This window comes from Fusarium pseudograminearum, chromosome 3, assembly GCF_000303195.2.
Source record: "Fusarium pseudograminearum CS3096 chromosome 3, whole genome shotgun sequence".
Classification (NCBI taxonomy): domain Eukaryota; kingdom Fungi; phylum Ascomycota; class Sordariomycetes; order Hypocreales; family Nectriaceae; genus Fusarium; species Fusarium pseudograminearum.
The window spans coordinates 6,232,373-6,253,075 of record NC_031953.1 but is presented as its reverse complement, the minus strand read 5'-3'; the positions used below and the strand labels follow the sequence as shown (position 1 = coordinate 6,253,075).

Below are 20,703 nucleotides of genomic sequence, written 5' to 3'. Positions count from 1 at the left end.
CCCCTTCTGAACCTTATAGTAGGGCAAAGGTCATGTGTGAGGGCATTGGAGTCATGATGCTCAAAAAAGTGTAATTGAAGATGGAAACCCTATCCCCAGGACAAGATCATCAAGGTTGGTAATATTTCTTCTTTTCACAGCTTGAGTAGAACAAAGTGGGGGAGCGGGATGTCACGTATACCATCGTGGCGTTCCTGTAATCATGCATTGGTTCTTATTCCATAGAATTTGATTATGCTGTACTCAACGGACTGGAGTACTAGTAGTAACGGGTTTGTCCGTAGTGATTGTGAGAATAAGAAGGTACATGTATGTCAAGAGTACCTCGGGTGTTGTGACCAACTTCCAGTCATCCTCCCAGTCGCCTATCCCCGGTAATTCCGCGAGGGATGGATGGACTTTGTTGGAGTCGACGAAAGAGATCGTACACAACCATTAGTCTGGTGAGCACGTTACAATTACTGTTTGGCGAAAGTAATTGTATCAACCCATAAGGTGCTAGAACTTGCTTGACAGTCAAAGCCTAAAAGCAAAGCCAGGCGACCCCGATCGATATGGTTTTGCTTGTATACGCAAGTGAACGCTCTGGGTGTGTATCCCCAGGGTTGTATAGTATCGGTGTCGTCAAACCCAGAGTTGACAAGGAAGCCAGTGACAACAGCAGCCTCAGTAGTAGCGGTAGTGGTTTCTTCCACAGCTGTGATACTTTCAGCACTAGTTGTCGGGATAGCTGTAGTGGTGATATCCTCTGGGACGGTTGATGTCTCGCTACTGGTATCAACAATGGAGGAGCTCAGATCTGTTGTCGAAGCGGCTGTAGTGGCAGCACCATCTGAGATAGTAGACGCTGAGTCTTGTGAATTAGACTATAAAGAAGGCCAGTGCACGACAACCACTGCATGCAGTCGCAGCAGTCTAGAACTGCCTGAAAGAGCTCTCAGCTGAAATATGCTTGGTATCAAGTCAATAGTCTGAGTCCCTTAACCGTATTAAGGAATACTTTAATAAAATAAGACGGGAATAAAACACGCCACAACAACGGACCATGTTGCAATTGGCTGATGCAAGTTGTTTGTTGGCTCTACTGAATGATCCATGTAAAAAGCAAACAGGAGAGAAAAGGAGGCAGCACAACCAACACTGAATGCGAGAATTGATGATCCATCTAATGGGTAGCAGAAAAGTTAGCCTCCTAAGTCTTAGGGTATAAAAATAAGTAGTCAAAGAAGCATAGTCTAAGTGCCATAAGATGTCCTAATAATTTTGTCTCTTATGCTCCCAGCGGTCAATTTTTCTGACCCTGAGGTCCATTCAATATTGACATGAGATGTCTGTAACTAACAGTCATTACAATTATAAGGTCTGGTGGGACAAGTCATGGAACTCGAGAGGTGTTGATGGCGATACTGATGATACAACGGATAAAGAATAAAGAACTATTAATTACGGCTGCATTTGTTGCACGCCTTTTCAGACCTATCACTTACAATTTAAACTACTTCACTCATCTCCATCCTCAGAATCCCAAGACCCTGTTGGCACTGTCAACTACCTCCCTTTCCCCATCACTCCTCAAACCCTTCACCTCCAATCCCTCAAGACCCATCGCTCTTCTTCCGGCCCCGTCCAAAACGTCCTCTGTAGGCCGATCCACATGCCCCGACTCCCCTGCACCGCCCGGGAAATCCGGACCCGGCGTGCCCCGTAGAAACGCCTCCCTTTGCCGGACCATGTACTCAGCATTGTGTTCCGTAATGGGACACACGGGGATATACAAGACACTCGAGTCTGCCTTTCCACCGTGTACCTTGTCAACTGCGTGGATTGCTGCATCTGTTAGCCATGAGTTACCAGAGAAGAAGAGAGAGAGAGAACTCACTGTCGCAGTGCCACGCCACAAAGTCACCAGGTCGTATCTCAGGGACATGGACCATGGTCTTCTCCAACTCCAAGTGAGGATGCAGTTCATCCGTCAACTCTTGTCCCGTCCCCGGCGTCGCGCCCTGCAACTCGCTGTCCATCTCCCCTCCCATAAACTCCCAATTATCTACACCCAAAAAGTCTCTCGCGCCCATGTTCTTTGCGCGAAAGAAGGGTCGGAGCAGAACATACACCATAGATAGCTTCACAAGCGGGTTAACCAGTAACGTTCCCTCACCAGGCTTGGTATGGCTCATGCTCATCCAACCCTGCCACATCCTAAACATGGAGCACGCACCCAGTCCATCGTAGAGGTTATTCACAGCATGTACTCGCCCGCTCGCATCCCAGGGATCGTACTCGTCCCATTTGCCAGCTAGTACGGCATCGTACACGCCGCCTCGACCATATCCTTCTGCTTCCCATCGCTCCACGCTCCCGCCGTCGATGTGCGGACCGAGGGCGAATGAGGCGTCGCCTGGTTGGCGGATGCGAAGCCTGTCGGCGTAGCTGAGTGGCTGAGAGAGGGATATGGGAGTGGATGGGTTGGAAGAGTGCCAGAGGAGGGACATGAGACGTTGCTGGACGTGGAGGAAATTGGGATGGGAGCGAGCTTTGAGCTGAGGGGCGGACCAGTACAGTTCGTAGACTTGGGGATCGTGAGGAGGAAATGCTGTGACTTGATGTTAGTTACATGTAGTGTAAGTGAGTGTGAAGGGAGTGTACCTCTTGTAAAAGGGTTCTTGTAAACATAGTCCTCGACTTCCCCCTTCCAAGCCCTAGCCTCATCCTCGGGGACAACACCCTTGACAACAACAACACCTCGTTTTCGAATTTCTTCTTTCAGACCTTCAGCACTGCGTTCAAAATCGTCGTACTTAATCTGCGGAATGACGCTCGGTCCTTTGTTGGCAACGACATCATTCTCCCTGCGTAGTTCACGCAGCAACGCCTTCCAGCTTCTCTCAATCTGTTCTTCTCGTCCCCTGACAAGCTCAAGTTTTCTCAAGCGAAAGCGATCAGGAAGAGGTTCTCTTTGAGCACCGGAGAGAGAAGTGAATGCATCGGAGATGTCGCCTTCTTTCTTGGCTGCAGCTGCAGCAACAGCCATGTGACGCTTGAAACCTAGACTAGGAGTCTTGCATCTCGCTAGTGAAGCGCGCAACATTGTGTACAAAGATATTAAAAGGTAATAGAGGATGAATTACAAGTAGAAGATGTAATAGAATGGATTGAATTGCTGACCCTTCTTGTTGAAGTGCCACATCTTACTTATACTCTTCGTCATGAGGAGGGAGGCCCGCGGTCCTACTCCATTGGGAAAGTCCGCCAGCAAGAAATGTTTAATTGATGACCACCCCAGTCTCGGAGAATTTCCAGGTTTTTGCGCTCTGGTTCGCTTGCTTGCTCGCTACTGTACGACATCTCTTGGCGCTGTATGTACAACATCTGTCAGGAATGCACCTTGGGTTCTGGTTCTGGTTACGGGGCGCTTCAGTGGTCATGTCCCAACTCGGCTCTTTCTGGTGTATAATCTTCATGTGGTGATAGACTCTGTATTAATATCGACTTAATAGAGATTATGTACCTATTACTATCAATACATTCCGAGTGTCAATCACCAGGACATTGCTGACACTGTGAACCCCGCTCCGTGGTGATGGCTTCACCACCAAAACTGCCGATCAAATCACGAGATGCGACAACACCAAGTTAATCATATCCAACAACACTGCGAACAAGTCCTCAATCACTCACATCAAACAAATGCAGCAGAAACAGAAGTTAAAATAAAAGGTAAATACCCAAATCAATTCCCCTCGAATAAATGCTTCAATCCCCATTCACGCCCCTTCATAATAGCAAGTTAAATACAAGAATACCCGTATCGGTATGTTATACAAGATACAGATAAACAAACGACCCCCAAACTCAATAAACAGACACAGAAAAAACACCCTGGCTCCATCTATGATTAATTCCTCTCTTTTTTGTTCATGCCCCTTGCTAATCCATCACCTGGTGCCCCCCAACTCCTACGCTTATGTTGCTTTTCTCATCAATCAATATCCCCCAAAGCCCTCTTCATCCGCTCTTTCAAGTCCCTATTCTCCATCTCCAGACCACCTAGTCTTTGCCTCGCTGCGTGCCGATCCTGGTTTCGTCCTTCTCGCTCCATTTTAAGCTTGGACTCCATGTCGCGAAGGCGGAAGAGCCATCTATTGTCGTTGGCGGCGCCACCGCTATTGTTATTGTCTTCGTTGAGTGCCGTCATGTCTCGCAAACCAATACCACTGGCCGAAGAACCTGGTAGGGCTGTCGTCGTGTGTGATCTTGTCAAGGTGGAGGAACGTGATTTGGAACGGCTGCTGCGGTCGCGGGTTTGTTCGCCTGGACCGCGAGGTACAGAAGGTGATGGTGAGTGTGTGACGAGAGCGTCGGAACTTTCTCTCGACGAGTGGGCTGCGCGCGCTCGCACGTCATTAGCAGTGCGTAGAGTCGTGTTTTCCACTTTGAGTTGGCGATACGCCTCCTCTAGTCGATTATATCGAGAATCGTGACTCAGCGACCCAGAAGAGATGGAGTTTCTAACCATGGTCTCCAGTCGATCCAGCTTCTTGGTCCGCACTTCAAGATTGCCCTCCAAAGTCTGGTATTCACGGTGCAGGTCTCGTTCCACAGACTTAATGCGGGTCTCGAACGATGCAACCATGTTCTCAATAGACTTGACAGCGGCCAGTAGGTTCTTGGTGAAACTAGGCAATCGGTTGGCAATGACCTCAACTGATGGCAGGACCTGACGGTCGATGAGAGAGTTGCCGTGAACCCACTCTCTACCACACAGGTGGCTAAGCTTGTGCCACAGCTGCAGCAACAGCTCGTTGCGCTCCTGCAATTGATCGCGAGCTGTTTGTTCGAGCACAGCAATCCTCCTGCGGTCCTGACTCTTGTTGGTTTCCAGCTCAGCAATACGGAGGTCCTGGCTACTAGCAGTACGTGTGAGGTGCTGGTGTGACTTTTGGAACGTGTCGTACTGCGACTTGGTGTTTCGGTGTGCGATGCGCTCCTTTTCAAGCAGCTCAGAAAGCTTGCGGCTCTCCAGAGCATGCGACTCGAGTAGAGAGTCGCGCTGCTTGATGATGCGATCCTTCTCAACCAGCGCTGCCTTGCTGGCGTCGAGGTCGCGGATCGTGTTCTCAAGCTCACGTTGCAACTTAGCAATGGACTGCAAAATATTAGTCGGCATTCCTCCTCAATCACGAAACAACATACCTTGAGAAGCGAAGATCGGGTACCGTTGAGATCACCCAGAGCTTCACGAAGGTTATTCTCCAGCTCCATCAGCCTCTCCTTCCACTCTGTTGCCTCAACCTCCCTCGATGTTAGGTTCTTACGCAGACGACGAGCCTCGTCCTTGGCCGCCGATGCCTCTCTGTTGAGCTCATTGACAAACTGCTGCACCTCTTCCTTCTCTTGATCTGCCACAATCTCGCGCTGGTGTCGCTCTTGCTGGAGACGGTTCTCCAACTCCTTGACTCGTTCCTTTTCGTCGTGTATGCTCTGCTCGGCGCTAGCAACAGCAGCTTCAAGGTCTCCGATTCGAATCTTGTCCGTCTCCTGCTCTTCTCGCAAGAATGCAATCTCTCCCTGAGAAGACTCCTGCTGCACGGAGAGTCGTTGGTTCTTATCATTGGCCTCCATAAGCTTCTGCTCTAGATCCTCAAGCTCCTTGTTAGATGAGTCCAATTCCTGCTCGAGTTGCTGGATTCGTCGGAGCTTGTTCTCCTGGTCGTCTTCAAGCCGTATCAAGGCCTCGCTCATCTTGCGCATCTCTTCCTGTAAGGCGTCAAAGTTTTCTGAGCGGTCTTGGAGATCGGCTTGGACTCGCTGCATCTCTTCGGCTTGTTGATCGGCCTCTGCTTCCAAAGCATCAATCTCCTCCTGAGCCTCCTTCCTCAGCGACTCAAATTCGTTCTCCATCTCGCTTTGTTCACGGAGAGCTTCGTCACGTTCGGATTGCAGAGCCACCAAGTCGTTCATAGCGTTGTTGAGATCCTCCTGGAGTGTCAGCGCCGCATCTTCAGCTTGTCGCTTGCCATCCACGGCTGTCTCAAAGTCCTCCATACAGATCTCAAGTTCGCGCTGCAACTCTTGGTTCTGCAGCTTGACCTCGCTGATCTTGTCGCGCATCTCCGCCATCCTGTTCTCAATCTCCTCTCGCTCGACTTCCTCCTCAATCAGCGTCTGTGTCTTGAAGCTTCCGCGTGACTGAGGCCTGTCGCGACCGCCGACCTGGGAAGCTGATCGCTCAAGGAGACTATCAATGGTGGAGGGAGCCGGCCGACCTCGTCGTTGAGCCATCTTGAGATCCTCAATCTCCTGGTAGAGGCGCTCCTTCTCGCGGTTCCTCGACGTCAGCATGGATGTTTGCGCACCAACCTCACGCCTGAGTTCAGCATTCTCATGACGGAGTTGCTCGCTCTCTCGGCGTAGTTCATCAACAAGGGTAGTGGCCTGGCTGAAGTTGCCGTTTGAGCTCTCCATATCACCAGAAAGACCAGAAATAGGACGGCCTTCTGATATGGTGCCATCGCGGTGCTTTTTGGTGATATTGTAAATGTTTGTAGTGTGGTGCATGCCCCCTTGTCCACCAGACAAGTCCTGCTTCAGCTTAAACACCTCCTCTCGTAGTCTCTTGTTCTCATCATCAGCCTGCTCTCTACGGGCGGTCTCCTGTTCGAGTAGATCTTTCCATACATCGGCCTCTTCTTGTCGGTCCATGTTGTCGTTGGACCGTTCGCCGAACGACCGGACGATATCTGCAAACTTGCGCCTCTCGTTCTCCTTGGTTAAGCTTTCTGACCGTAGCCGCTCAATCTCGGTAGCGTATTCTTCAACACGTTCACGTAGGAAAATAAGCTCTTCCTCCCGCTCTTGGGCTTCCTCTTCTCCCATTCGAGCGGTTTGGTCCGTTGATGATGTACCACTGTGCGCCGTGCTTGGCCGTTCCCCTTCGTCCCTGACTTGCTTTTCCAACTCTTTGACCCTCCTTCGTAGAACCTTATTGTCGCGCTGCAACACCGCAAGCCCAGTCTTGAGGTCGACATTTTCCGAGATCATTTCTTTGATACCCTCTTCCGATAGCTTGTCAAGGCGATCGCTCAAGAACATAACTTTGAGTTTCAGATCGAAGTTTTCCTTTGACAGTCTTTCGATTGTGCTGCTCTGCTCCTTCAAGGTCAGGTTCCTACCAGACCGAGCTGTATTTGTATTCACCGAGCCCATGAGAACCGAGGGGGGCTTTTGGGGGGTTTCCAGGCCGCCCTTGAACTTGTACTCCTTAGCTAAAGATTCCGGCACCTGGACGTTCCTAACATGTCGTGCGATAACGGTATCTGTGGGCGCTGTAGTAAACCCTTCCTTAGAGGGTCTTGGTGTTGAGAGCATATCTCGTGGTCGCGGACGTTCGGGACTCTCGACTTCGGGTAACGGCTCGAGTTGCGGTAGCGAATTATCAGTATAGTCCTCAGCGCCAAAGGCTGACCCGACGCTGCCCATGCTTCCGATACTGATAGATCGTAGCAACGGGTTGCTTGGGTTTCGTAACATGCCCATTGCTGGAACTGCGCCCCCAGATTGGAGAGCGTAATCGGCGCCAAGGCCAACGGTCATATCACTGCCCTCGTGGGATTCGGGGTTGGTCGCGAACGAAGATGTCGACGATCTCTGGCTTCCAAAGCGGCTGCGCAAATACTTAGGTCGGCGGCTTCGCGAGGATTGTCCAGAGGTGTTTCCAATATCAGCTTGCTCGGATTGTGAATGTGTTGTCGATAAGGAGGCGTCGTTATCGCCAGCACTAGACACTTGTGAGCTCTCGTGTTCGGTGTCCTGATTCTCGCTCTCGTCATATGTTGCACTGCGATCCTGCGTTCTCTGACTTGCCATGCTAACAGCACGCGAAATGGTCCTCCTAGTGGCCGCGGCTGTCGGTGAAGAAAAAAAGTTTTCGAATCCAGAAGTGTTTGTGGAGGTCGTCACATCGTGTTCATCTTGGTATTCTGGCTCGGGTTGCTGCTGCGGTTGCTGTCGCTGCTGAATTGGCTGAGGAGCAGGCTTTTTGGTAGGCGAGTCGAACTGGAACGTGTCGTCGATGCCTCCCTGCTGGTTTGTGTGAGCGGTGGGAATAGGCGACAAGGCGGGCAGGAAGCTAGACTCCACGTCTCCCAAGTGGCGCCTAACGTCCTCCTCGGTTAATGAATCGTCGTGGGCACGGGTCAGATCGACAGAGATAGGGTCAAAGTAGCTGTTGTCAGGGGCTGATCGTCCAGGACGATGCAGCAAAGACTCTTGTTGGGTCGTAGGGGGGTTATTGTTGGAGCTTGCCCGGTTCAAGGATTTCGCATGTGTATCGTCAATGTTTATTGCAATGTCGTGGGGTGAAGGCGCTGCGATTGAGTCTGTTTGGTCTTGTTCTTCGGCCTGCAAAGTATCACCGATGGTGTCGTCTGTTATGTCTGATGTCTCAGCGCCCTCGTGGTAGTCATCTCTGTGTGAGACGCGATGAGCCGTCTGTGGACGCGAACCGTCGTTACTATTGCTAGTTTGTACTGGAGTCGAAGGCGGGCTGCTGTGGCCTAGGCCTAGGCTGTGGTCTTGCTCATCGTTGGCCATGATGCATTGCGGCGACCATGCGATGCGATGCGATGCGTGGCTGTCTGTGGTTGGTGATGTCAAAGAAATACAGTGGATGTCAACCCACGGAAGGGAGGGAAAATGGAAATAGAAATGGAAATGGCCGGGTATTGGATTGGGCCTTGGGTCCCCTGCTGGCCTAGACTCTGGACTGCCCGCTGAATGTTATGCTTGCTTGCTTGTTTTTAGGCGTCACTTCTCACTAAAAGACAAAACCTGACAGGAGCCAACAGCACTAAATTAGTATCGCGCCCTGTAGGCCGTTGGACGGCTGGTCAAATCAGCCAATTAGATACCCCCGTTGAATCTTTTGAGTGCTGGTTAGCGGTAGGAGGGGAAATAGCGGGGCTTCCTCGTGGCTTGCTTGAGTTTGGCTGATTTGAGTTTGGTTGCTTGGGACAACCATTTGCCAGCACAGAGCAAATAGCGTCTATGATTCGGATATCGTCAAATATCGCAATTGAGTTTGAGTGAGGAATGTCTATTCTTTTCAACGAAATTGAACATCAGAACTACAGTAGTTTTTGTGGATGGTCAAAGGCCCCGGGTTGACTGGAGTAGAAAATAGCTGAAACGCCTTGAGGGCTGGTTCTCCAGCATGAGACGTGCCAGTATGCGATCCGGGGTAAGATACGAATTTTCAGCTGAAAAAAAGATCCAGAATTCGTATAAACGAGCAACTGCATCATTCCCAAGTGCAACAAGGTACACCGTGGTACTTTTGTGGGTTTGGTCTAAAAGCTTATCGCAGTAACTCTCCAACTTCAACTCATTCATTCACATGTAAAAACACAGCGTCACTCATCAAGTCCATTCATTCATGTGGATCAATAATTATGTCATATTAATTCATACTAGCTCTTTATCGCTTTGAGAGCATCCCATCCATTTATCTCATTAAATTATTCCTCTCTTTAGTTGGAGTACTTGGGGTCAACCTTGCTGCTGCACATCATATGTTAGCCAGGGATCTTTTGTAGGTTTAAGCCACTCTGTCGTGCGTCACTTACCCAGACTGCTTCTCGTAGGCGCTGCGGCCAAAGTCGGTGATCTTCTCCTGGTTGTCGCGGGAGATGTTGGTGCCGGCCTTCTTGTTGATGGCAGAGAAGGCTGGTAATGTCAGTACATAGATCGAGAGATGAAATATTGTGTATCTTACCCTTGTCGACGTAGTCCTCCTTCTGGGCGCCGCCGGCGTTGCTGTTGGTAGCACCGTCCTTGTTACCACCACCCATAGCGTTCTTGACGAAATCCATTGTGAAGTTTGTGTGTGAAAGGGAAAAAGAAGTAGGTTTGGTTTGTGTTGTGGCGTAGAGTTGTTGTAGATGTAGATGCTGATAATGAAGAGCAATCTAGAGCAGCAGCACCCACCCTTCTTATACCTTTCAGCACCTGATCTAAGAATAGTCTAAACCTTCCAACTTGGTCCAAGATCTCTCAGAAATGGTGGAATCATCCGCAGATCCCCTCGATTTCCTGCCAACCCTCTTTCGTCATCCCACTCTCGACCAGGGGCACAAGCTACGTCACTCTGGACCCTGAACTACCTCCCTACCAACTCTTCCTCCCATTTACTCTACCGAACGGCAGGTCAATCCCGGGAATCTCGGCAGACCCGGCCTCTGGGCTTCCATCATGCAAGTTTCAGCGTTTCAACTTTGCAACTTTTCCTATTTCTTATTCTTGGTTTCTTGGACAAAAGGCTTGAATGATTGTACGATGATACTATAGCTCCACTTGAAGCTAAGGTGGGGAACAAAAGACTTGCTGGTTCTAGACCTTTACCATGGAAGCTGAAGTACAGAAGCTAGCGACACCGCCGTGCTGAAGGAGCTGAAATGATTGCGCTTGCAAGGGCGGTCTTGCTGCTAGTTGGGAAGGTCGTGGCTAGCTAAACAAGAACAAGAAAGGTGCCATGCAGCGCAAGGCCTCGGCCCATTGTCGAAACCCCTCAAGAGCTCAGAGGGAGCCAACATGACACCAACGCAGCTTCTTATCATAGGTACAAAGGCAAGGTAACAAACAAGTAAGCAATGCAGCATCTCATTATGTGTGTAAAGGCAATGTACAAAGTGATCAAGGCAGCATCTTGTCATCGTGGGGGCAATACTAAGTACTTAATGACCGGGTTCATCTGATAAGTTGTATCGTAACTCTGTATTACCAAAACTATCAAGTTATCTTCCTGTCTATATGCAATCCAATTATGCAAATCATGACCGTAAATGTACTCTCGTTTTGTACAATCATTAACAACTCCATTCAAATGCAAACCCCGTCGTCTCGTATTAACCGTTCAACTCCTTGGCTCAATCGCCATGCGTCGTTATTTCGTTATAAATGCAAACATCCAGTCAATGTACATCAGACTTGCTGTCTTATGAGTTGACAAACACCTGATAGGCCATAATCATGACCCAGATAAAGAAGACGGTTCCTGTAAGAGCCATGGCAAATACAAGCTGCCAAGATTGACCTACACATGTTAGCATAAAGTCTTTCACAGAATAGAGCAGTGAAAGCATACAGATACTTCGCTGTTGGAGCCACGCCATAGTAGCCTGGCTTGTGCCCTTGGGATTTTGTCCGAAAACTTGTACATCGCAAACACTCTGGATGTTCCCATCAGGCCCAAAGAGTTGTATCGCAACTACGACAAGACCAACAAGCCACAGTATAAAGAACATGAAGCCGCCAACCATGACTATAGCAGGGAGTAATCGTCGTTGACTAATAAGCCAGAAAATACCGAGGATGAAGAGGATCGAGAGGGAGCCGACGGTGATGAAGTAGGGGAAGTACCTGCACTTTGTTAGCATTACAGCATTGAGATCAACTGTATAGAGGTCGTACCATGGAATGCCGAGTTCGAGTTGACTTTGGGTCTGGATAAACGTCGCAAAAACGCCAATAATACTGGTCGAAGCGAGGAGGATCACAAAGATCCAAAAGTTCAGCTGTAGAGGCGGCCAGTTGTACGTTCGCACATGGGTAGAAGGAGGAGGACCGTCGTAGGTCATGGAAGTTCTAGTATGGCTTGTTCCAGTCCATCCTGTCGTCCCAGTCATTCCAGTAGTTCCAGTCATTCCTGTAGTTCTGGTCCATCCTGTTGTACCGGTCAAACCGGTAAGTGTTGATTTGGCGACCATGATTGTAGATTTGATCTCTCAGGTGTATAAATTCGAATTAAGTATTTCTCTCGGTAATCGAGAATTCGACCGAGATCCAAGAGTCGTTCTCTTGGTCGCTTATCGGACGCGTCAGTTGCTAAACGCTCCTCTTGCGTTTCCTTTCCAAAAGACTGCCACGTCGCCAGCAGCCCCGCCGATCGCGGCGTGTATTAATCACTTTGTCGATTCAAAGTGACTTGCAGAGAAGAATGATTCAGATCGGGTGCCTTAGATTGCAGACTCTGCGTTAACGCCTCACGTTTCGCTGTGTCGATTGGAGAGTGGTTTTTCGCGTCGTGTTTAGTGGAAGATCCGGGGGTGGAGATTCTGCTGCGTTGGCCAGGTACACTGCCAAAAGAAGATGTGACGTCGGGCGCCAAGAGGAATTGAATTGAGGCCTTTTGTACAGATTATCGATGAGGTATTAAGTATTGATTTAGGCGTTAAACATGTAAAGTATATAGAATTATAAACCGTGGAATTTAAAAACGGTGGACGATTCTGAGTCTTGACCACAGTAACGGTTTGTCGAACATTGGCGTTGAGCAATAAAATGTGGAAAAAGAAAAGAAGGAACGAATTGAAAAAATGATAAAAGTCAATAGACAAGGGATAATTCCTTCACCAAGGAATCTGTCCAATTAATGAGTCCATGTGAAATTACTCCCAATGCATTTTTGGTGAGGCTTTCGTGAGGAGGTTGGGTGCGTGGCTGGGAACACGACGCAACAGGGGCCAGTGACACTGCTATAGCTTCTGAATGGATACACGTCGAAAAGTAACGGATCCAGCCCAGCTTTTGAGGTGACTTCTTGATGATGGATCGATCGGAAGATCGGAAATGATTATTCTACTCATCAGATTGTGGGTGTTGATTTACTCTAGGTACTTATTGAATGTATCGGGTAGATGTTTCTTGTCAGAATCGAATTAGACTTCACCAAACAAATAACTCCCGAGGAAAGAAGGCATTTTATTTCGAGAGTGATCTCGCAGTCCGCTTATATATAGATGCATAGTATGCCCAATCATTCATTCAACTCAAGGATATCATCAATCTTCCGCCCTCAAACACAGATAGTACTCCACATCAATGCATTTGTCCCAATCATCATGTCCTTTCCAGAACCGCAAAATAAAACACTCATATGCTCATAGAAGGGTCTCACCAAGCGCGCATCGCACAAGTGAGCATCCAGCGTGGATTGTGTTTTGCTCAGCTTGCTTAGTATCAGCCAAGTGAGGGTTCACCTCGACCAGGTCAATGGCAACGAGGTTACCCGTCTCGTGTACGCTCTCGCAGATAAAGTCGCCTTCACGGAGAGTAAGACCGCCGCGGACGGGTGTGCCGGTGCTGGGAGCCCACATAGGGTCGAGGGCATCAACGTCGAAGGACAGGTGGATGGGGGTGTCGTTGCCGATGTGAGCAAGGGCCATCTCGACGACGCGGCCAATACCGTGACTGCAAGTCAAAAGTTAGTAAACACCTTGAATGCAAGCACAGAAATACATACCGGTCAACATCGTGCATGCTGAAAGCCTTAATACCGTGCTCACGGAGGATCTTCTTCTCGCCAATGTCGACCGAGCGAAGACCAATGTACACCAGCTTCTTAACGTTCAGGCGCATATCATCCTCGAGCCAGCCAAAGCACTCCTCCTTCTCCTCCTTGGCCAGACCGGTCAAGAAAGCAACAGGCATGCCATGAATGTTACCGCTGTCACTGCTCTCAGGAGTGTTGATGTCGGCGTGCGCATCAACCCAGATAACAGCGATCTCGCGGTTCAGACGCTCCCGGGTAGCCTTGGCAGTTCCGGCAATAGTACCAATGGCGATGCTGTGATCGCCGCCAAGGGTAAGAGTCATGCGTCCCTCGCGGGAGTGCTCATAGGTGTGCGAAGCGATCTTGCGAGTCACCGCAGATGCATGGCGGGGCTTCTTCATACCGCGGAAGTCAGGGTCTGACTCAGGGATCAGATCCTCGAACTGCTGGACGGACTCGTCACCGAACAGCTTGTAGCCGAGCTCATCACGGATCTCAGTGAGAAGACCGGACTGGATGAGGGCAGCTGGGCCAATGTCAACACCAGCTTTGGGCTGACCGCCTGAGAAACCGACAGCGACGACGCCGACCTCATCAGGCTTGGAGAGGAAGCGGCTGTTGACAAGACCAGTGTTCATGTTGGCGGTTTGGTGTAAGTGGAAGTGTAGCGGAATGTGGGGGATGTAAGAGATGACGCAGAGCTACGATAAGAGATAAGAGAACAGAGAAGTGAAGAAGAGAAGAGATTGATAAAGATGAAGAGGAAAAGAAGAAAAGATCAAAGGAAAGTTTGTGAGAAAGACGCCTCCATTTTGTATTTGGACGTTAATGGCACTGGCCGTTCATCTTTCTCGGCGTCTTTTGACCTTCTCGATAGGCTGCAATCGGCCGGACCAAGAGCGGAATACGATGGATAAGGTAACAGTAATAGCGTCGGCGTTTCGGTTGCAAGCGGGCGGGGGTTTCTCTTACATACAAGAATACCTTTAGAATTAAACTCTACCGTATCAATAAGAGAAGCTCCATGTCATGAGCTGCTCTCTTTGTCAACAACAGCTTGGAGAGGAACCGTGGTGGTCATAAGACAACCCAGTCGCTTGACAAAAGCAGTTTAGGTCCAACGCCCTTCTGTTGGCTGTCAGCAACCAAGAGATAGCGCGGTCCCGCTGATCTGGGTACTACCTACCTGGGTCTGGGTTTCTGTTACGCATCCAATCCATTCATTTTGCCCTATTTTGCTTTGCTTTTCCTTTTCCTCGCACCCCAAACGGCAGCTCAGCTCGTTTCGCCCTCCACTTATGGCCAAGTGCCGGCTGTCAACCGTCCTATGTTTTTTGCCATGTGAAGTTGTACAGAACATGTCTATAAAAGACTACCGTCTCCTACTCTCGTGTATAAACCTCAACGCCCGCGGCCTGCAAAAGCGTGGGATGACCGTCTCGAACCGCAGATAACCCTCTTTTCATCTTAGGTAATGTTAGGTAATGGCAAACAGCCATTCCTCTCTCCTCCTCTCGTCCATGGTCATGCTCATGGGTGATGACCCGGCACTCCTTACCCCTAAGTTACTAGCTGTGTTTTCCTCGCTGGAGCCTCGGAGCCAACGGGCATAAGAGTCGCGGGTCTGCCTTCCCCTAAGTTACTAGCTGTCTCTGCAACCTACCCCTAAGTTACTAGCTCTATATATTGCCAACCCGCCTAGGTTCAGGTTTCTGGGTCTTTTTGTGAAAAGTGTCCCACGCAGTGACGCCCGCAGCGAAAAAGCTGGCATTTCTGTTATCTTTTGTTTCTGTTGTTTTACCAAATATGAATTCAGTTGGGCCGAGAGATGACCCATCCTGATGGATCGACACGAAACCTTTATATCTCACCGATGATTTTCGCCGACAGGCATTCCCTTGATAACTCTTGGAATCTTTCGAAACTTCACCTTCTCTACTCACTGGCCGGTTTATTTCCTGTGGGCTAGGGAAATGCTCCGGAGCCGCAATGCTGAACCCCGCCAGTACTATATTCTCTCAGAATCTCTTGAGAACGAGGGTTTTAAACAATCACTCTCGAACTATTTTCTCTCACTTGCTTCAAAATAACAAAAATACTGCGAGCGAATATCGAGACTAGGGTCACGAAATAGACAGGCGTATAGGCTTGGCGGTACAGGCATGAACTCCAGTCTGACGAAACACGGATCTCGAGACGGATGAGGCAGGTCACAAAGACATTGTATTTATGGCAATTGTTGGCGAAACTGACAGCTCGTTTTGTTGCACAAAAATGTGAACAGGAAATTTGACAGTTGAGGCCATGTCATAAGCGGATGGTTGCAATTGTTGACTTGGGGGTAGGACAAGCTTCGAGGTCATGAGAGCAAGCATTCGCGACGTTTGCCTTTACTCGTTGGATTGTTCAACGACGAATCAAGTATACCTTGGCTTATCAGATCATGTTCAAAAGTCACACTCGATCTGTTAAACCACTCACGTCTCCAGTTCGCTTTACCTCGATCCAACCCGACTAGCATTTGTGTTGTCTACCCTCCCTCCAGAGTCAGAGCCATGATCAGCGTCTCAGTTGAGTCAGTACAGTGTCTGGATGTCAGCTGACTGGAACACTAGAGCACCTCGTATTGAGATCTGGAAAGGAATCGCGCCACGGATTAGATAGATCTCGCCTCTGTTTCGGAAAGGCTAAACGGACGGGTTCTCCACTGGAAAAGCTTATCATGCCAAACCCTGAGAGTGTTCGAGACCTTGAGAAGATCATTTTTCTTAGAGGAATGGTCTGGATTGTACAGAGTATGATGGATGTTGACAAACGTCACTGGTAATTGCTTTGTTTGTTTCTCGTCCTACCATTGACGAGGATGCCAAGCTGTCAGTTTCCATGTCACAACATATGTGAGTCGTACAAGGATCTGTGGTCGGCTTGTGTTTCTTGTAGACCATGGGTAGTGTTTGCTTTAAGTTCAATGCCCTTGAAAACAAACCATTGAGGTTGTGATTGACAACCGTTCATACAAACATGCCTCTGCGGGAATTAAATGTGAACTGCCTGCCGCCTGTCGACATTCCCAAGTAAAGGAGAAGCTTTTAAACAGTTGCTACTAATATGTTTCTGTAGGTATATATGTTAATTAAATCTCATATCCACCATTGCGAAGATCTCATTCAACATCCATGATCTTATCAATTATAGAAGGCCAGATGCAGGCTAGACCTGGCAGCCACACCACTTAAAGCAATTACCCCCTTGGAGTAAAGTATTGTAATTATCTACGCCGCTGAAAGTGCATCTGTCAAGTTATTTATGGCTCACGACTAAATCCATTCAAGACAAGGTAAATGATCCTCCCGTCTTGGCCAGAGATTGAAACATTTTGCGTTTATTCTAGAGAGGCTGTTTGAAGACATGACCACTTCGGTTTGAAGTTGATGCTGTTTCTTAGCGGACTAGTCTATGTTGTACCTTGCATGGGACAGGATGCTTCTGTGGGACAGGACGTTGGATTGCGGATTCGATAATTAGAGTAAAGCAAGGCACAGTACTCTGTACTCGGTGTAATTACTCCCTGCCGCCAGAGTGATGGGGATATCTTATTGCACAAATGATGAGTACTACATCGAACAAGATACATCCATTGGAGACTTGAGCTGGGATCGTCAGTGTTGAAACATGACCTTAATTAATGGCCAAGCTTTTTCTACTTGCTTTGTCCAAGGCTTACTTTGAGCTCGAGCTTCATCATGATTGATCCCTGTAATCTGTAACCCATCTGACACGCGTCCCCTCATGGGATGTTCCAAGGAAAAGAGTGTCTCAGAATTGGAGAGGACACTGTACCCTTTTGCTCTGGTCTGTTTCTCCCTTGACTTTGTCTTTTGATGATGGTCACAAGACAGGAACATTTGTCAGAGGGAAACTTGTTCTTCAACGGTTCAACACGGAAGTAACCTTGATCAGAAACGTATATTGTAATACAGTGCAACTGTTTTCAACGCAATCAAGTCGACGCGTGGAAAGTGTCTGATCGGCCCCTGATTATCCCCAATTCCAAAATCTAAGCGGCTATCTCCCCTGTAAAAGGACCCCGATAGCAGGGCCCATGCCCCCACCGATCAAGGCTCTTTTCTCCAAAATCGCCCGCCCTGGGCATTTTGCAGCCCCTGAGAGAGTACTTGTCCTCTCACCAGTTTGAAGTGACAATTAATGTATTGCCCGGCAGCTAAATTGGTGATCCCACATTTTAGGTTGTGCTAGTCTGAACCTGGAGCTGTTTTTGTGCCTGTAACTGCAACTACAGCGTTTAGTCTAGAATTTTTGATATGACGGGCCAAGTCTAGAGGTAGCAAATCTTTGACCAAGCTCCTTCTTCTTCTCTTTAGTCCAGTCTCTCCTCATTCCTACCTACCAACCTTACGATTCATGCTTCCGTTTCTCCCTGTTTAATAAATCTCCTCCATCAAACCTCACCTTCTTTCCTCTCTCTCTCTCTCTACTAAACCTCTCGTGGTCATTGCAAATTATCGATTCTCGATCTCTTCTCTTTTTCTCTCTCGGCCCCCTTTATTTGACAATCCTTGTCTGTCCGTTCTCTAACCTCTCTAACCCACTCTCCCCACGTTTTACTCTTCCCAGCATCGCACCGACAGTATAGCAAAACGACAGCTCGACATTATCTCTCGCCTGCGATCAACACACCCGACAAGGTCGATTTAATCATGCGGTGAAGAAGCGACTTTATTAATTATAACGAAACGTCTTTTTCTTTTCCTCACGAGGTTCATCACATACAGTTGTCGTCTTTGGAACCACTCTTTGCCCCGCGATCGACCGAATTCGTCACCTCGCCCTCGATTCGAAAAACTTGGTTGCGCATACGTTTTCTGTCGCTGGCGTCAGAATCCTCTCTTGCGCTGCGCCGTAATTCGGGCACGTTGTATCAAATAATAATCTCGCCGACGATATGCCCAAGATGCTTGCGCCTGGCTTCAGGACACGGCGCACTTCCTCCTTCATCCGATTCGGCGCCCTTGCTACTCTCCTTGTCTTCGCCTTCTGGAGTTTTAGCAATCGCGCACCCACGCCCCAACTTCTTCCTCTGCACAGGTCGCAACAACAGCCTGCAGATGGCTCGGACCCAATCCCTCCGCCTTCCCCCAAAAAGGCAGTACAACAAACTGTACGTGAAAGAGAACAGATAGCCCCTTAAACACGCCATTTGCTAACTATCATGTGAAGCTGGGAAAAGATAAACCAGTGCAGGGCCCCCACCCAATCGATAAACTTATACACGATGGTGGAAAGCGACACAAAGAACAGCTCGCCAGGGAGTCGCACACTCTAGAAGACGCTGCGCAAGCTTATCGCAAGCGTCGTGGACGCCACCCGCCTCCAGGTTTCGATAAGTGGTGGGATTTCGCCAAGCAGAACAACGCTGTTGTCGTTGAAGAATTCTGGGATCAGGTCTACCACGATGTCGATCCTTTCTGGGGTGTTCCTCAACCCGTGATTCGCAAGGAGGCCTACAGCTTCGAGATGTCGATTCATATTCGAAATGGAAAGGCCAATTCCACGAGCGATTGGTTCTGGACGTTGATCTGGCTTGACATGATTCGCTCAATTGAACATATGGTACCGGACTTGGATATGCCACTGAACGCCATGGACGAGCCACGCCTTGTTGTGCCTTGGGAGGATATCAATGGCTATATGACCAAGGGAGCGGAATCACGCAAACTATGGTCGGCCAAGGAGGTAGTCTCGGATTTCCAGAAGCTACCCACAGCTGGGCGGCACGACAGGAATGTCAGGATTCCGTTCAAACGATGGGAAAAAACCAGTATGCGCCCTTGAGCGAGCTTCACGTCTTGCAATTGCTAACATGCCACAGGTCCTTATTGGCCAATTGCCAGTCGAGGATGCCCGCCCGACAGTCCAGCCCGCCAGGCTCCTTTGAAGGATTCCTTTAACGAAGTTCCTAAGATCGATATGTCGAATGCCGAACCGCACTCCTACGCCGGATATGTGTCCAACTTTACCCAATCGAGCGAAATCTGTCACCAGCCTGATCTTCAAGGTCTTAATGGACTGTTGATCAACCCTATTTCTGTATCGTCCACCAAGGTCCTGTTTCCTATGTTTGGCGGCTCCAAGCTTGCCATCAACAACGAAATTCTCCTTCCACCTCCGATCTACTGGAAGGCAGAAGAGCGATTTACAGGTGGTGAAGACAACATTGAATGGAAGGACAAGGGCAGCACTGTGGTCTGGAGAGGTGTTGCGACTGGAGGAAAGAACAAGGCAGAGAACTGGCGCGGATTCCATCGTCATCGTTTCGTCTCGATGCTCAACTCTACAAAGCTTACAGCAGCGGAAAAGGGCACTGCGAAGCCAGAGAACTTTGTCCTCCCATCAGAGGATTACCATCTCCAAGCGCAGGCTCAGAACCGACTTGGTGACTGGGTGGGCGAGTGGTCTGACGCTGGCTTTGTTGATCTCATGTGCTCGCCTAGCGAAGACGAGGGCAGATGTTGGTACACAGACCACTACTTCGCCAAGGTCGACGGGATGGACATGCACGAGCAGTTCGCCTACAAGTACGTCCCCGATATCGACGGGAACTCCTTCTCAGGCCGCTACCTCGGCTTCCTCAACTCGACCTCCCTTCCCATAAAGGCTACCCTCTTCCGTGAGTGGCACGATAGCAGACTTGTACCTTGGGTGCACTTCGTTCCCATGGACAACCGCTTCCAGGACTTTTATGGCATCATGGAATATTTCCGCGGCTACGCTGACACTGCCGGCCATGACAAGGCAGCCGAAAAGATTGCGAATGCTGGCAAGGAGTGGGCGAACAAGGTGTTGAGAAAAGAAGATATGCAGATTTACGTCCTGAGACTACTTCTCGAGTATGGACGAGTCATTGCGGATGATAGAGATAAAATGGGCTGGGTAGACGACGCTCTAAAGGACCCTTCCATCGAAAAGACATGGGAGAGTTTCAACTTGTGAGGAAAGAACAAGACAAGTGTGTTAACATCATTACGGAGTTTGGCCTTGATTTAACGGGAGGGCGATGGCGTTACGGCGTGCGATATTTACCTGGGATGATGGCATGTCGATAGTCTACGGACTCTCTCGACCGGCGAGATTAAGCGGAGGGGGAGAGCATTTCCAAGTACATATAGAACTACACAATGGGCATGCATGAACAGCAGCGATTGCCAAGTAAAAGTCATCATACTTGGCGGGAATCTGAACTATTTGCCTTTCACTTCATTACATCAATAAAATCGTAAGATGAGTTTTCCGTCTTTTACCACAACAGGGGCGCGTATGATCGTCCAAAAAACTCCGTATCACGCTTTTGAACCACA

The 20,703-nt window shown here is 49.1% G+C and overlaps 7 protein-coding genes across 7 annotated transcripts, besides 2 other annotated features; 1 reads left to right on the top strand and 6 right to left on the bottom strand.

Annotated features, from left to right (window-relative positions):
* Positions 1–458: 458 nt before the first annotated feature.
* Positions 459–1,047, bottom strand: FPSE_10981 (uncharacterized protein; the record flags this gene model as incomplete). Its single annotated transcript, XM_009264098.1, has 2 exons — positions 459–866; positions 1,045–1,047. 2 exons carry the CDS (start codon positions 1,045–1,047, stop codon positions 459–461), a joined length of 411 nt encoding a protein of 136 aa, XP_009262373.1.
* Positions 1,048–1,516: 469 nt separating this feature from the next.
* FPSE_10980 (uncharacterized protein) lies at positions 1,517–3,088 on the bottom strand (the record flags this gene model as incomplete). Its single annotated transcript, XM_009264097.1, has 3 exons — positions 1,517–1,827; positions 1,880–2,593; positions 2,647–3,088. 3 exons carry the CDS (start codon positions 3,086–3,088, stop codon positions 1,517–1,519), a joined length of 1,467 nt encoding a protein of 488 aa, XP_009262372.1.
* An 891-nt stretch (positions 3,089–3,979) lies between these two features.
* FPSE_10979 (uncharacterized protein) lies at positions 3,980–8,592 on the bottom strand (the record flags this gene model as incomplete). Its single annotated transcript, XM_009264096.1, has 2 exons — positions 3,980–5,146; positions 5,194–8,592. The coding sequence occupies 2 exons, from the start codon at positions 8,590–8,592 to the stop codon at positions 3,980–3,982; spliced, it is 4,566 nt and encodes a 1,521-aa protein (XP_009262371.1).
* A 17-nt stretch (positions 8,593–8,609) lies between these two features.
* Positions 8,610–8,629: a microsatellite.
* Positions 8,630–9,527: 898 nt separating this feature from the next.
* Positions 9,528–9,869, bottom strand: FPSE_10978 (uncharacterized protein; the record flags this gene model as incomplete). Its single annotated transcript, XM_009264095.1, has 3 exons — positions 9,528–9,558; positions 9,624–9,723; positions 9,773–9,869. 3 exons carry the CDS (start codon positions 9,867–9,869, stop codon positions 9,528–9,530), a joined length of 228 nt encoding a protein of 75 aa, XP_009262370.1.
* A 1,122-nt stretch (positions 9,870–10,991) lies between these two features.
* On the bottom strand, positions 10,992–11,762 carry FPSE_10977 (uncharacterized protein; the record flags this gene model as incomplete). The annotated part of the gene is made up of 3 exons (XM_009264094.1): positions 10,992–11,089; positions 11,141–11,415; positions 11,467–11,762. The coding sequence occupies 3 exons, from the start codon at positions 11,760–11,762 to the stop codon at positions 10,992–10,994; spliced, it is 669 nt and encodes a 222-aa protein (XP_009262369.1).
* A 1,173-nt stretch (positions 11,763–12,935) lies between these two features.
* Positions 12,936–13,965, bottom strand: FPSE_10976 (uncharacterized protein; the record flags this gene model as incomplete). Its single annotated transcript, XM_009264093.1, has 2 exons — positions 12,936–13,245; positions 13,298–13,965. The coding sequence occupies 2 exons, from the start codon at positions 13,963–13,965 to the stop codon at positions 12,936–12,938; spliced, it is 978 nt and encodes a 325-aa protein (XP_009262368.1).
* A 47-nt stretch (positions 13,966–14,012) lies between these two features.
* Positions 14,013–14,116: a repeat region.
* Positions 14,117–18,290: 4,174 nt separating this feature from the next.
* On the top strand, positions 18,291–20,338 carry FPSE_10975 (uncharacterized protein; the record flags this gene model as incomplete). Its single annotated transcript, XM_009264092.1, has 3 exons — positions 18,291–18,506; positions 18,566–19,166; positions 19,218–20,338. 3 exons carry the CDS (start codon positions 18,291–18,293, stop codon positions 20,336–20,338), a joined length of 1,938 nt encoding a protein of 645 aa, XP_009262367.1.
* Between the last annotated feature and the right edge of the window lie 365 nt (positions 20,339–20,703).